Raw genomic sequence first — 14361 nt, forward strand, 5'->3', positions numbered from 1 at the left:
TTCCCATTGACTCCAGTTTTGCTAGGGCTCCTTGATGCCACATTTGGTCAATGTGGCCTTGATGTCAAGGGCAGTCAGTCTCTCCTCGGCTCGGGAGTTCAGCTCTTTTGTCCATGTTTGAACCAAGGCTGTAATGAGGTCAGGAGCCGAGTGGCTGTGATGGAACCCAAACTGGGCATCAGTGAGCAGGTTATTGCTAAGCCAGTGCCGCTCGATAGCACTGTTGATGACTCCTTCCATTACTTTACTGATGATCAAGACTACACTGTTGGGACAGTAATTGGCCTGGTTGGATGTGTCCTGCTTTTTGTGTGCAGGACATAGCTGGACAATTTTCCATATAGTCAGATAGATGCCAATGTTGTATCTGTACTGGAACAGCTTGGCTAGGAGCGTGGCAAGTTCTGGAGCACAAGTCTTCAGTACTATTGCCGGAATATTGTCAGGGCCCATAGCTTTTGCAGTATCCAGTGGAGTGAATTGAACTGGGTGAAGACTGGTATCTGTGATGCTGGGGACCTCCAGAGGGGGCTGAGATGGATCATCCACTCAGCACTTCTGGCTGAAGATTGTAGCAAATGCTTCAGCCTCACCTTTTGCACTGATGTGCTGGGCTCCCCCATCATTTAGGATGGGGATATTTGTGGAGCCTCCTCCTCCAGTGAGTTGTTTAATTGTCCACCACCATTCACGACTGGATGTAGCAGGACTGCAGAGCTTAGATCTGATCCATTGGCTGTGGGGTCGCTTAGCCCTGTCTATCACTTGCTGCTTATGCTGTTTAGCACACAAGTAATCCTGTGTTATAGTTTCATCAGCTTGACACCTCATTTTTAAGTATGCCTGGTGCTGCTCCTGGCATGCCCTCCTGCACTTTTCATTGATTACCATCTGGCTTGATGGTAATGGTAGAGTGGGGGATATGCTGGGCCATGAGTTTACAGATTGTGTTTGGGCACAGGACTTAGGATTTTTGGCCATTTCTGCTATCTTTCCTACGGTGAAGAGCCTGTCCATCGTGGTCAGAATCTGGGCCCTAGTTTTTCCCATGTATACCCTAACCTTTATTTAGCCCTCTGTAAATGTTATAAAAGGTGAATGATAATCACTTTATTTTACTTTCTGGTTTACTTTCAAGGGATTTCTTTAATGTGATTGGCTGCTTAGCCTGCTTGATGACATCTCTATTGCTGGTTGCTTGGTGATCACCTGGATTTAGCGCCAGAATCAAACTGACTTTGGGAAAGGAGAAATCCATGCTATTGAGATTGTGAGAACTTTGTGCCTTCACCTTGCTGCTGACCACAATACGTCTGCCAAAAACTTGCCTTTACAGTGCCTTCAACACAGTAAAATGTCCCAAGGTGCTTTACAAGAATGCTATCAAACAAGATTTGACACTGAACCACAAATAACGATGTTAGAGCAGGTGACTAAAGGCTTGGTCAAACACTTAGTAAGTATCTTAAAAGAACAGAGTGATGTAGAGATGCGGAGAGGTTTAGGGAGGGAATTCCAGTGCTTCGAACCTAGACAGCCGACAGTGTGACTACAATGGTTGAGTGATGAAAATTGAGGTACAAAAGCGGCCACAGTATTTCTGAATAATACTGGGCCACGCTGACTGCTCTGGAGTTGGATTAATGTTCTTTATTCACAACAAGAATTATTCACAACATATTAAGAATTTTTAGCTTAACAACTCTATCTTACTGTTTGAAATGTAAACTTAAAAGGAGGGTCTTTAAAAATTCTGAATTGTTCTGTACTGACATCAAACATTCAGAATAATGACGTAACACAAAAACATTTTATTATATTTGTCCTTTCTATTTTTGGAAGAATAATATTAAACTGATGATGGGAGGTAAAACAATTGGCATTACAAAAAGAGATAGCTGAATTTGCAAGGGATATGGCTCCACCCATCATTAATATTGCATTGTATCACACATTCGTTCATAATTGTCATGATTCAAAACTCAGACATAGCTGAGGAAAAATAAACGTGAAATATTTAATAAGTCAAGAGCAAATGATAAAAGAAATTCTCAGCACTGCTATCTTGACGTCAAGCTAGTTCCCACCTCGGGATTACTGATTCCAAAATGGCAGACTGCCAAACTCCTGTATCCCTATAATGGCTGCATTTTTGCAAAGATAAATAATATCTAGATGAAATAAGTATTTTTCTGCCAGGTCTTTTCTATGGGACTTCCTTTAACTGTAGTAACTTATCTAAATACAACACGAATAAAAGTTATTTCTCTTTATTTAAACAATAAGGCTTGAACGCTGAATCTAATTGTACACATATGGTGATGTCTTCTGGCATCACTCACAGTGAATCAGGAGTTTTATAAGAACCAAGTAGTTTTACTGGGGACATTGATTTATAAGCAATAGAGCAGCCCTGGGATTTGAGGGGCATTGCAAAGTGGGACGATGAATAGCAATAATAAGAGGGGCCTTTAGGACTGGGAGGATTGAGAGGGTGATGCTGGGGTATAAAATCACAGCATAGAAAAGTTCTGGGACTATTGAGATAGATTCCTGGAACCTTGCATCACTGGCAGACATTCTATGATCTGGGAACAATGAGAATGGTTGTCTTGGGGTCCGATATAATTTTTCATGGCTCTGGGGGAGTACAATCTAGGAATTTGTGAACTCTGGGAGAGGTTTGTGGGATCCAGGAATTAGGGAAGATGGTTCTAAGGAGGAACATTATGGCATCCACACGGTCTGGGAACATTGGTATAGCCAAAACTTGGCTTTAATTGGGGGTTGTCATAGTCTCATAGTATTGGGGTACAAAGTAGAGGAGGCTTGAGAGGGAACAGGACTAAAATGCCCAGGGCCTTTTTCAGACCATTAGCTTCCTCTGCCATCTGTTTCTCAGCTTTCTTTTGTGTCCCATCTAATCCCTCTTTTGGCCAGCAATCCCTTCAAACACTTTCCTGTTGTCAGTTTTTGTCTTGAGTCATCTAATGTACTATACAGCACATTCCAAGGCTTTAATAGACACAAATTTCTATAACAAGCAAAAAGTACCTCATAAAGATGTTTAATAGTTCACTATTTTAAGTTACCCAGTTTTCTTACAGGAAAAGGATATCTTTTCTTCTGAAGCGAGAATTTTTTTCAACTGACTGTCCACCCAAAATAAAGATGAGAGGGGCTTGCTGTGTTTGCCATAGATATTAGCCATTCAGGAGGAACTCATTAATACAATATTATCTTCCAGGTACGTTTAAATTGCTTAGAGAACGTACCTGAACCCTTGTTCAGCTTTTCCACTCAGGAAAACAGAAAAATCCATGGTTCAGATAAGTTTTCCAAGTAGCAGCCAAGGAAACTACAGGACCCTTTAATCATAATTGTTGGCTAACTTTCTAAAAGATAAAACTGATCAGTCCATAATTTTTTTTTAAAAAGGTAGAGCTGTTATTATTTTAAATGTGATGCGTCCACAAAATAATCCTCTGGCAATTCATACTCCAGTTTGTTCTGAAATATTTTTGGACAAAGCAAAGAAACTTGCAAATTCTCACAGGAAGAGATGCATCCCTCTGCTTCAACTTAGAAATCTACTGATGCATGAAAAGTGCATATGCTCAGGATGCACAGATTGTATGTTGGGAAATTCTGCAATCTGCACATTTTCAGCGTGCATAGATATGGGTAACAACCATTAACTTTCTGCTGCAAAAAAATATTCGCTGGGTTTTTGGGAGATGCCTTGAAGTGAAAATGCAAATACAATTCAGCATCTATGTAGAATCATATTATTTTGAAATATTAACTTTTTGATTTTCTTTTTATTTTGCTTGAAACTTTATTTGGGATGTTAGAAATTTCCGTTACTCAGGAAAAATTGGTAGATGGAATTGTTTCTCACAAAGCACATTGAGCAATTCTGTTGGTTCCATTTTTTGATTTTATTTTTATTACTGCTAGGCTCTTACGACTGGTCATTTCAGGATTGGTGTTCCATAAATCCTTAGTTGTTTCTCATGGTAGCTTTCCCCTTATTGTTAGGTTTTAATTTGCTGCTGTTTTACTTTGAAACAATGAACAAAAAGTGACTGTGAGAGAAAAAAATGTCAGTTGCGCAAGTGTGCATATATCAGATGTCACAATGATTGGTCTGCAGTATGAAAGGGCACCAGTAGCTTTATAAAACACCTACAGGAGGAAAAAAGATGAAAATGGGCACATTTTCTTTGTACCGTGTGGGCTACTAAATCCACTGAGTACATTTATTTGTCTATGTACAGTTTGCATTTTAGAAGTCATGACTTACATTATGCTGGAATTTTTTCCTGGCAAACTGACAAAGTTGCGAGCAGTCTATTTTTTCCAAAAGACATCTTTCAATCCCATCTTAATACATGGCCATACACATGCCATTTGAGAGAGAGCATTGCACTGAGCTCTGAAACAGGATCCTGGAACAAGTTACATTGATGGTTTATATGACTCCGCTGTAAATTTCACTCCAAAGATTCCAGATTCTTCCAGGTAGAACCATTTTAATGACTGCAAGAATAAAGGTTTTACTTCTGTTTAGGGGTGAGTGAATTGGACTTCAGCATGTACCCACCTAAGGAAATGCAGCTAGAGTGGCTCAAGTCCTACCTGGAGGCGTATAAAGAATGTACCGGCTATGAACCAGTGGTGACTGATCTGGAAGTGCTGAAGCTCTATGTACAAGTGAACAAATTTACCTTGGTGAGTGTCAAGGGTTTAACAGCACCTTTATATTTTATAATAGAGCAACGTGAGAATGATTTTTAAGTGAATGCCAAGAATCTACAAACATTGTTCTTCCAATTTTTTTTTAAATTTCAGTACATTGTTGGCCTGGAGGAAAAATAGTAGGGATAGAGGCCTGTGATTTGCCCTGCCTCAAACAACAGTGCTCAGTCCGTATTGGCAGTAATATGTGATACTGTCAACAGAAAACGAACAAAGTAGAACCATCACAGTAATAAACAGGACCACACTCTGGTTCAGACGAGTGTCCTTTACTCAAACCTTAGTTGTATAATGATGCATGAGAAAGATATTAGCATTCATATTCGTTGAAAATCTAGATTATCCACTACTTTTAAATCATATTAGGCTACATTTCAAAAGTAGCTCATTAGTGGTGAAGCGCTTCGGGACATCCTGAAGATGTGATATGTTGTTAACAGTGTACAAAAGAATAAAGAAAACATTCTTATTTATACAGCACATGATCATGCTTGCATACAGATGCAATTAATTTCTTTGGTATGTGGGGATGCTTGGAGAGTAATTATTATCAAGTAATTGTTTTTACTTCAGCCAATAAAATTACTTCCAAAGTGACCCTTTAAGAATGATGTGCTATTCTGTGTAAAGCACCAACGAGTACTTGTGTAACTGGGTGCCCAAGATCCCAACAGTACCAAGCACGATGAATAGGTGAAAATGCTTTTCTGTATTTGTTCACAAACTGTCGTGGGCCTTCCCTGCTATTCTAGTCCTCTCCTGATTGTGTGCAGCTGGCTTGTCATATTAACAGGTGGTAGGAAGTCTCAGAACACTCCTGTACTCAGATCACCTTTTTCCCAGAGCCAAGATTTGCAAATGATTAGCATGGTATTTCTAAATGTTAACAAAACTTTGAACTGCTATGGGCAAGGTATTACTGTTCACCACTACAGTTATATCTTCCATATTACCGTTGTACACAAGAATGCTATGAAGACAAATGCATGTTCTATGAATGCTGTTTCCTAAGGGTGCAAGGGAGAAGCAAGAAGCATCTCTACTGGGCCTTTCATGCGTTTCCTGGTGGAAAAGCAAGCATATAGACAAAGAGGGGTGTATTTATCTTGCCCTTTCTCCAGGTACCAAAGAATGTTTACCATCTCAGTCCACTCAACTTGCAATTCTGTCTTAGCAAAGGATAGTCTTCTTTAAAAAGATGCACCCTCCTTTGCTGTAATTCCAATAGCAGGACTCCTACAGCTTTGGTCACAATGCTCAACTGAGCTGTAGTAAATCAGATGGTTTGTATGACAGTCCATGTTATGCCTGCCTTCCCAAAGTTGAAAGCTCCACTCATTGTTAATAAAGGGAACAGTTTCTCCTTTCAACACAGGTTTGATTTGCAGATCTAAAAGTCATTTCCTCTTTAAAAACCAATTGATAGTTGGTTGATTTTTGAGAATGGCGGCCACTAGCAATCATGGCCTGACATTCTTTGCACATATTGCATGCACATGGAGCCTATTTTATTGAAGACGAGAGGCTTACCTTGAAAATTCAGCAAGACCAACGCCTCCATTCCCCTGCCCCACCTCCCCTATGAGAATGTCCACCTCAGAGGTTACATAGAGTTACACAGAATGTATAGTGTTCTGGTGTCTATGCTCCAAATGAACCTCCTCCCAGCCCTCTTCATCTAACCCTACCTGCCGAATCTTCCATAAAACTAACTAAACTCCCAATTAGTAAGAAGCAATTGAATTAATCTTTACAATTTAGATATTTCTTGTTTTGTTCCTGGCTGTTGAACAATTTTAATATAGAAATAATAATTTTGACAAATCATTTCCATCAATAATTTAAATGCAGTAACTATTGTTAATGTAGGCAACTGCCATTCTGCACAACAACCTGTAAGCAGTAAAGGACTGAATTTACTTTCGTAATATTGGTTGAAAGAATGTTGACCAGGACACTGAAGAACTCCCTGGACAGCTATGTGGTATCACTTTGCTTCTCACATTGTTCTGATGATATCCAGTGTGTGCCATTTACTGTATTGTATGACACTTATTTAACAATGAACTCTTTCCTAGTGTTGTTACGGCTAAGACTGATAAATTAGGCGTTGACTTCAGGTTAACTTTGCACTTTATAAAAAGGTTTTGTTTTAAGCCTATTTATAACTTTAACAAGCATCCTTTCGTGGGATTGGATTTGTATCTAGTTCCCAAGAGGTTAAAAAATTTAACTTGCAGTATTAATCATATTATGTCACTTTAGAATATTGAATTACAGTATTACTAAATCCATTTGTAATAGCTCCTGCAGTATATGGTAATTGAGTCGTTTTCGTCCATTTGCCTCCTTCACACGTCAATGGGTCATCACATCAGCAGAATGGAAATGGGAGTATGAGTGTGTTTTCAGTTAAACATTTTTTTCAACAAACACTGTAAGTCATCTAACGCACAGTCACATTAATTTCGTCATAATGTGTCAAATATAACCCTGCCTCCCATATTAATATTCAATTTAACTTCTCCCATTGTCACATTTCCCATTTTTCCTTGAACTCTCGTGCCTTCCCAGATTCTTCATCACTTCTCTTTTCAAAAAGCCTTTAATGCTGTAAGGTACTCATGTACATTGACATCACTTTGAACTTTGGATCTGGATTTGGAGTTGCCAAAATATATGTTTCTTGAATTGAAATTTGAGAAATTAAAGCCAGGTTGCAAGATGAAACGAGTCTTCATAAAGAAATAAAGAATTCAAATGCACCTAAAGTAGTGGATTGGACTAAAAAAAATTAAGATGCACCACCCTCTCTCCTCCAAGCACACGGAGTGGACTACCTGAAGCTTGGCTACAAACCCAATCGTATATCCTAGAAAGCTCAGAGATGTACACATCTTAGTTCATGCCAATTCTGTTGGTCTTGAGAAGGATGCAACTGAATTCTCACAGTTAACTTCAGTACCCTTAGTGGTCCAAGAAAATATGTGTGTGTTGGGGGTGGGGTGGGAATGGGAGGGTGTGAATGAAAATAAGCTATGCATTTGAATTATTTGCTGATTTAGTGGGACAGGTTTTGAAAATTGCTTGTAGTGCTAGAAAAGTTCATGGAGCTTAGTTGTTTTCCATCTGAGCATAGAAAGGGTTAATCCAACATTCTCTGTGTGTTCCTAAAATAAGACCAGGCTATAAATCACCCCAGGTTATATTTAAGCTAAGACTCCACAAGACCCAATACAGTACTTTAATGACTTACTGGTGAGTAACAGTTGATGATTGTGAGATCATATTTTGAAGTTTTTTTCAACCAACTGACCATGGACATGTGGAGCATGCCAAACCTTCACTTCTACTACAAATGATATTATGCATCTGCTGATACAACTTAAACAAGTACTGTGTGAAGGGAGTTACATCAGTTAAATAGAATTGCATATGAATACAAATTATGTCAAATTTGGACTTTGGCAAATTACAACTGGACCGTAACTTGCAGTTTATGAAATAAAGCACAATAAAAAAAAAACATAGCATATTCCTCAAAGACTAAGGGACTATTCCAAGGGTACTGAAGCAACTCACGAATGGATTCAAAAATGTTCTTAAAGACCATGGTCTTCCAATGATTTCAAAGAGTTTAGTTTGGTTTTAATATCATTAATATATCAATTGCTACATTTGACTAAGTCAGTTGATCATCCAGAAAATATTATTAATTGATTTTGATTCTGAAACATTCATACTCATCTCTATTCTGGAGTGCTATTTATTCAGCCTGTCCTCAAGTAGTCACATAGAAGGTCTGTATTTTCTCCATGAAAATAACAAAACCATGTATAATGGCCTGATTCAGGTCCTTAGTACTATACTGCCTGAGAAATAGTTATATTTCAGTAGACATAGGAGATATCAATCTCACATTCAGACTGTATTAGGGACACCCAATCTTGCTAGTTACTTCTTTGATGGTACAATGGCTAATGCAATAATATAAGAGTTAAGAATTAATGTGACCCCACTTTACAAATCTAGAGAATATTTTATTTTATACTTTCTTACCTTTGAACCCTCTTGATTCCCTGAAGAGTTCTAGGAACAAGTTGAAAACTCCTAAGACAGAGCTCTTTGCCTTATTTGAGGGGGATAATAACGTATGTAATATACTCTCGCTATGAATTGCCTTGTCAAAGCCACATTGGACAAGTCTGGCATCTCAAGATCAAGAAATTATGTTTAAGCAATAAGGCTTACAGTGAGGGTAATGAATAAACAGATTTGCTTGTTAGCGAAATTCCCCTGCAAAAGATTTATGAGGTGATAGGTCAAATGATGTCAAGTCAAACTTCTTGGTAAACAACAGTACTGCACCTGGGCACTAAGAGCCCAATTCTTGGTCATGAAAGAAAAATTTAGGACTGATGTCAGAAGTTTTTCCACCCACATAGTGATAAAGAGTTGAAAAGACTACTTGGCAGGGTGATGGAGCCACAACAATAGAATTATTTAAGAAACAGTCAAATGTTTTGATGGGGGAGTTGTAGGTGTTTCTAGAAGGATGAGTTAGGATGTGCTGTATGGCTGGACTTACAACCCATCCTAACTCATCCTTAAATGAAATACTTGGCTTTATCTATTTGGTGATTAGTCAGATTCTATCAGTTATCTTGAGGTCACATATTTTGAGAACAAAATCAATAATTAGATTGAGTCTCAAATGCAGTGTACATGATATAAAATTCTCAAGAACAATACCATGTTTTTTTGTCATCATCTCTTGCAAGAGGTGAGAGCCCTGATGTGAGCACTGGGAATCTAGGGATAAGCCCCTTCTTTAATTGCCAAGTGAAAATCTAGTACGCTAGGAGAAACAGCTGTAAGTATAGAAAACTAGCCTTGATGCAATATAGTCTCAGAGAGGCCCTTCTCAATTCTGCCAAAGTACACAATGACTCCATTGTGTTTGGACCTCCACAGCTGGGCACTCCTTCTCCTCGAGAGTGCTATGGAAGGTTGCCTTTGTCTGTCAACAAATGTGCAGAAATCACAATGAACTCATGGGTGCTGGGGACATTCTTGGGTGCACATAAACTCTTGTTTCCACAGAGCTCCTCAGGGCCCATATAAGTCTACAGCCCCTTTTCATTTAAGATTTTTATTGTTTGTCGTAATAAAATGCAGAATTTTCTTCTTTTAGTAATTAGCTGAAAATTTGGCAACAGGGAATTTATAATGTTTGCCATGGCAGGTGCTGCGCATGACTACAAGGTGCTGATTTTTAGTTTAACAACTGACATTGTTCTGAAATTCAGTCAAGTCAATTTGTATGGAATTAAGATATATGCAAGATTAATATTCAAGCCATTTTTAAGTTTGTTTTTTTTTTAATAAGTTCAGGGTCACTAAATACATAGCATAACTTCTCCAGTGAAATAGCAGATGAAGTCATTGCATGCAAATGATGTGCTACATGTTCATATTATCACTCAATTTAATTTGTAGACTAAAATAAAAATTCTGGGCATGTGTAATGGGGATCCAGCCTCATTGCCCAAACTGCTTGGAACCTATCTTGTTCCCCTACTCCCATCAGCTGGCTCAGATGAAATTCTGCATATGGTTGAATAGGTTGACTTTATTAACATACGATACAACAGGTAAACCAAACAGCACAGCCCAAGCAGTTTTGCTTTACTGGAGAGAAAGGGCAGCTGGTTTCAGTGGAAAGTTGTCCAGTTGTTCAGTTGCCCAACACGTGCCCGTCTAATATCGATCCTTTTTACATTAGCAGCAAAAGTTTTCAAATTTTCTATCAAAAAGTGACATGCTAGTTGGCACTATTAACTCTTTGCGGTTCTTAAAATGCTAACACTTTTGCGTTCACGCACAGTAAAATATTTAGATTAATTTCTTACATGTACCTGCTTCTTTCTGACCGCGGCTAATAAAAAGGGTTAAGAAAAGACTGAAACTTGGGTCAGTGAAAAGAAAAAAAAAGAGAAGGAATTTCCCACAGGCTTCAATTTTTAGTAAAAATTCATGATTGCATTTTGATACTCAAAGCAAATTAATCAAACCAACAGTTAGTGAAACTTCACTTAGTCCCTCCTCTCTCCTTACAGATGCAGCTTCCTTCCACAATCATATTGGCCTGTAATTGCCCCCTTCTGAACAGCAGAAGTTGATTGTCTAGCAGGTCCCATTAACAATTGTGAACATACGAACATTCAAATTAGGAGCATGAGTAGACCATTTGGCCCCTCGACCTTCTCCACCATTCAATAAGATCACGGTTAATCGGATCTTGACCCCAAATCCAAATTGCACCCCCCCACCCCCACTCCCTTGTTAGTCATGAATCTATCTACCTCTGCCTGAAAAATATTCAATAACCCTACCTCCACCACTCTCTGAGGAAGAGAGTTTCAAAGACTCACAACCCTCTGAGAGAGAAAAATTCTGCTCACCTCCACTTTATTTTTTTCAAATGTGTCGCTTAGTTCTAGTCTTTCCCACAATGGGAAACCTCTTTCAGCATTCACCCTGTCAATTCACCTCAGGATCTTATATGTTTCAATTAGATCACCTCTCATTCATCTAAACAGTGGATACAGGCCCACCCTGTCCAACTTTTACTCATAAGATAGCTGTACCACACCATCCCCCAGGTATCTGTTGAGTGAGCCTTAACTGAACTCTTTCTAATGCATATATATCCTTTCTTAAATAAGGAGACCAAAACTGTACACAGTATGCCAGATGTGGTCTCACCAACTGGTGGCAAAACATCGCTACTTTTATATTCTATTCCCCTTGCGTTAAACAACAACATTTCATTTGCCTTCCTAATCATTTGCTGTAACTTTTACTAACTTTTACTAACATACTAACTTTTTGTGATTCATGTGCCAGGACATCCAGATCCCTCTGTACCTCAGAATTCTGCAATCTCTCTCCTTTTAAATAATATGCTGCTTTCCTGTTCTTTCTGCCAAAATGGACAGGGTCACATTTTCCCACATTATACTCCATCTGCCAAATTTTTTCCCACTTACTTAACCTATCTATATCCCTTTGCAGACTCCTTCTGTTCTCTTCACAACTTACTTTTCGACCTATCTTTTATCATCAGCAAATTTAGCAACATGCAGTCCCTTCAGTCTGAGGTTAGCAAGTGTGATGTTGAGCATATTTTCATAGGTTAACACACCTCTCAGCAGCCTTTAAAACCTATCTCTCACAAGTTGAAGATTGTCTGCAAAACCATGTGCAGTTACAAAACTCTTACTTCTAATTTTTCTTACCAATTAACTCCATTACATAGCTGCAGAGAAAAAGAATAGTGACCAGTCTGTAACAGTTATTTGCAGGCACAGCCAGAGTTTTAGTGACTTGTAAAGGTTGGGAAAATACCTTCTAATGTAACAGTAGAAAACTAGCATTGCTGATATAACTTCCAATTCTGTGCAAAAATCTCACATTTCTGAAACATATGTAATTTCAAAATAATTTTCAGAAACTAAGAATAATTTAATAAGACATTTTAAATTTTACCTTTGAAGCTTTTGAATAAGACCAAATTGTTATGACTACTTTTAAACAAGATATTTGTACATTTTCAGTCAGATTCTAAACATATGAGGTACTTCCCTGTATCCAGTGCCAAATCCCAACTGTTGAAACTTCAAAGCGTACACCTAGCTTCATAATTATCCATTGAGGCCTTGGTGAGAGCTGGAGTACTAATGGCCTCAAGCAGTGTTTTGTCATTTTCAAAAGGTTGAGCCTGATGATCGATCAAATAAAAATGTGCAGAAATTTTGCTGTTAGATAAACTCAGAAGATCAGGAGGTCTAGCAGCATCTGTGGAGAGAGAATCAGCGTTAATGTTTCAAGTCCGTATGACCCTTCTTCAGTCATGTGGGCTCGAAACGTTAACTCTGTTTCTCTCTCCACAGATGCTGCTAGACCTGCTGAGTTTTTTCAGCTTTTTGTGTTTTTGTTTCAGATTCCCAGCATCCACAGTATTTTGCTTTTATCAGAAGATCAGGTACTGTCAGTTGGAAAGAAAGAGTTTGGGACTTCTTAGCCTCTTTCACAGGAATTGTCATTTTCTCAAAACCTAGTGCTGCAAAATGTGGCTCCATAGCAGCTATTCTTTTGGGGCTGCAGATGCTGTTTTGGGTGTACCGCATGCACACGCATCTAGTGTGGGCCTTGCCAGATGCCATTTCATTGAGGACATCAACCATGTGCAGTTACAAAACTCTTGCTTCTAATTTTTCTAACCAATTAACCCCATTACAAAGCTGCAAAGAAATCTGGGGTGCAGAAGTGATGGAAGTGTACAGAATAAGGCAGATCATGGCATCAGCCAGGGTATAATGCTGATTTGACTGTAATGATGCCATTTTGAATCTCAGTGCTTCACCTGACTCTCGTAACCTTGCATGGTTGAACATGCATTCAGCAGCAAGAAGGACCCTCCCACTGGTGCAATTTAAAGGATCACCAGCCATTTTCAGGTTAGTTGCTAATTGATTTCTAATGGCTGTTGCTGAGTTTGTAGAAGTGCTGTGAATTTCCTACTACTCTTCAAAGTTGGTGACGTCTACAGGGAATGTTGTTGCACATGGTGAAGGCCATGGTTCTGACTTCAAGGATTCTGCTCAAAAGATCTACTCTCAGTTATGGGTGCTGGACTTGCCATCCCGTTTAGCATGACAGGAAAATTAAGCAGAGGCAAGACAGAGGAGGACAAGCTGCTCAAAGAGGGAGGAGGAGGGAGAGAAGGGTTCTCAGCTGGAGGTCATTGTCACCGAGGGTCTTTAGGGTCAAATTGTCTTACCTTAACTCAGTGAGGTACAGCGTGTGCACTGTCTCCATTTACAAACAGGGTGCTCACAGAACTCTGCTACCTGTTACAGGCAGATCTCAGCCTCAGAACAGGGCAGAAATGGCACTGCCAATGGCTGTAAAGCTGATGATGGCCATGAACTTCTTCGTGTTATGAGCAATCTAGGCTGGAGGACGCAACATCTCTAGCTTCTCTCAGTGCTGTATAAGAGTCATTGATGTTCTATATGCCAGGAGAGGGGCATATATGGTATTCTCTCCTTCCAGACAAAAGCAGACAGAGTGTGCATGTGGTTTCTCCAGGATGCTTGCCTATGCTCAGGGCACTATTGACTGCACACCCATTGCTTTGCTGGTGCCCACATCTAACTGCAGAGAGGTACTGCAACTGCAAAGAATCCCACCCCACAAATGTGCAGTTACATCATACAGTTGATTGCCAGTATCCAAATCTTTCCTCTGGCTAGGGAATAAAGACATAAGAACATAATAAATAGGAATTGAAGTAGGTCATATGGCCTTTTGAGCCTTCTCCACAATTCAACAAAATCATGGATGACCTTTTACCTCAACTCCACCTTCCTGCATGATCCCCATATCCCTTGATTCCCTTAGTACCCAAAAATCTATCAACCTCTGTCTTAAGTATACTCAACGACTGAACATCCACAGCTCTCAGGGTAGAGAATTAAGATTTCAGTGAAGAAATTTCTTCTCATCTCACTCCTGAATGGCTGACCCTTTATT

At 39.2% G+C, this 14361-nt stretch overlaps 1 protein-coding gene across 2 annotated transcripts in view; it reads left to right on the forward strand.

Moving 5' to 3' along the window:
• The window catches only part of LOC144684882 (ethanolamine kinase 1), a 479036-nt gene that overhangs the window by 286254 nt on the left and 178421 nt on the right, over window positions 1-14361 (forward strand). For both annotated transcript variants that reach the window (XM_078549246.1, XM_078549247.1), the window contains one exon: window positions 4574-4734. In XM_078549246.1, the coding sequence (XP_078405372.1) occupies window positions 4574-4734 (161 nt within the window). The remainder of the gene's footprint in view (window positions 1-4573; window positions 4735-14361) is intronic.

This window comes from Cetorhinus maximus, chromosome 9 (genome assembly GCF_964194155.1).
Source record: "Cetorhinus maximus chromosome 9, sCetMax3.hap1.1, whole genome shotgun sequence".
Classification (NCBI taxonomy): Eukaryota; Metazoa; Chordata; class Chondrichthyes; order Lamniformes; family Cetorhinidae; genus Cetorhinus; species Cetorhinus maximus.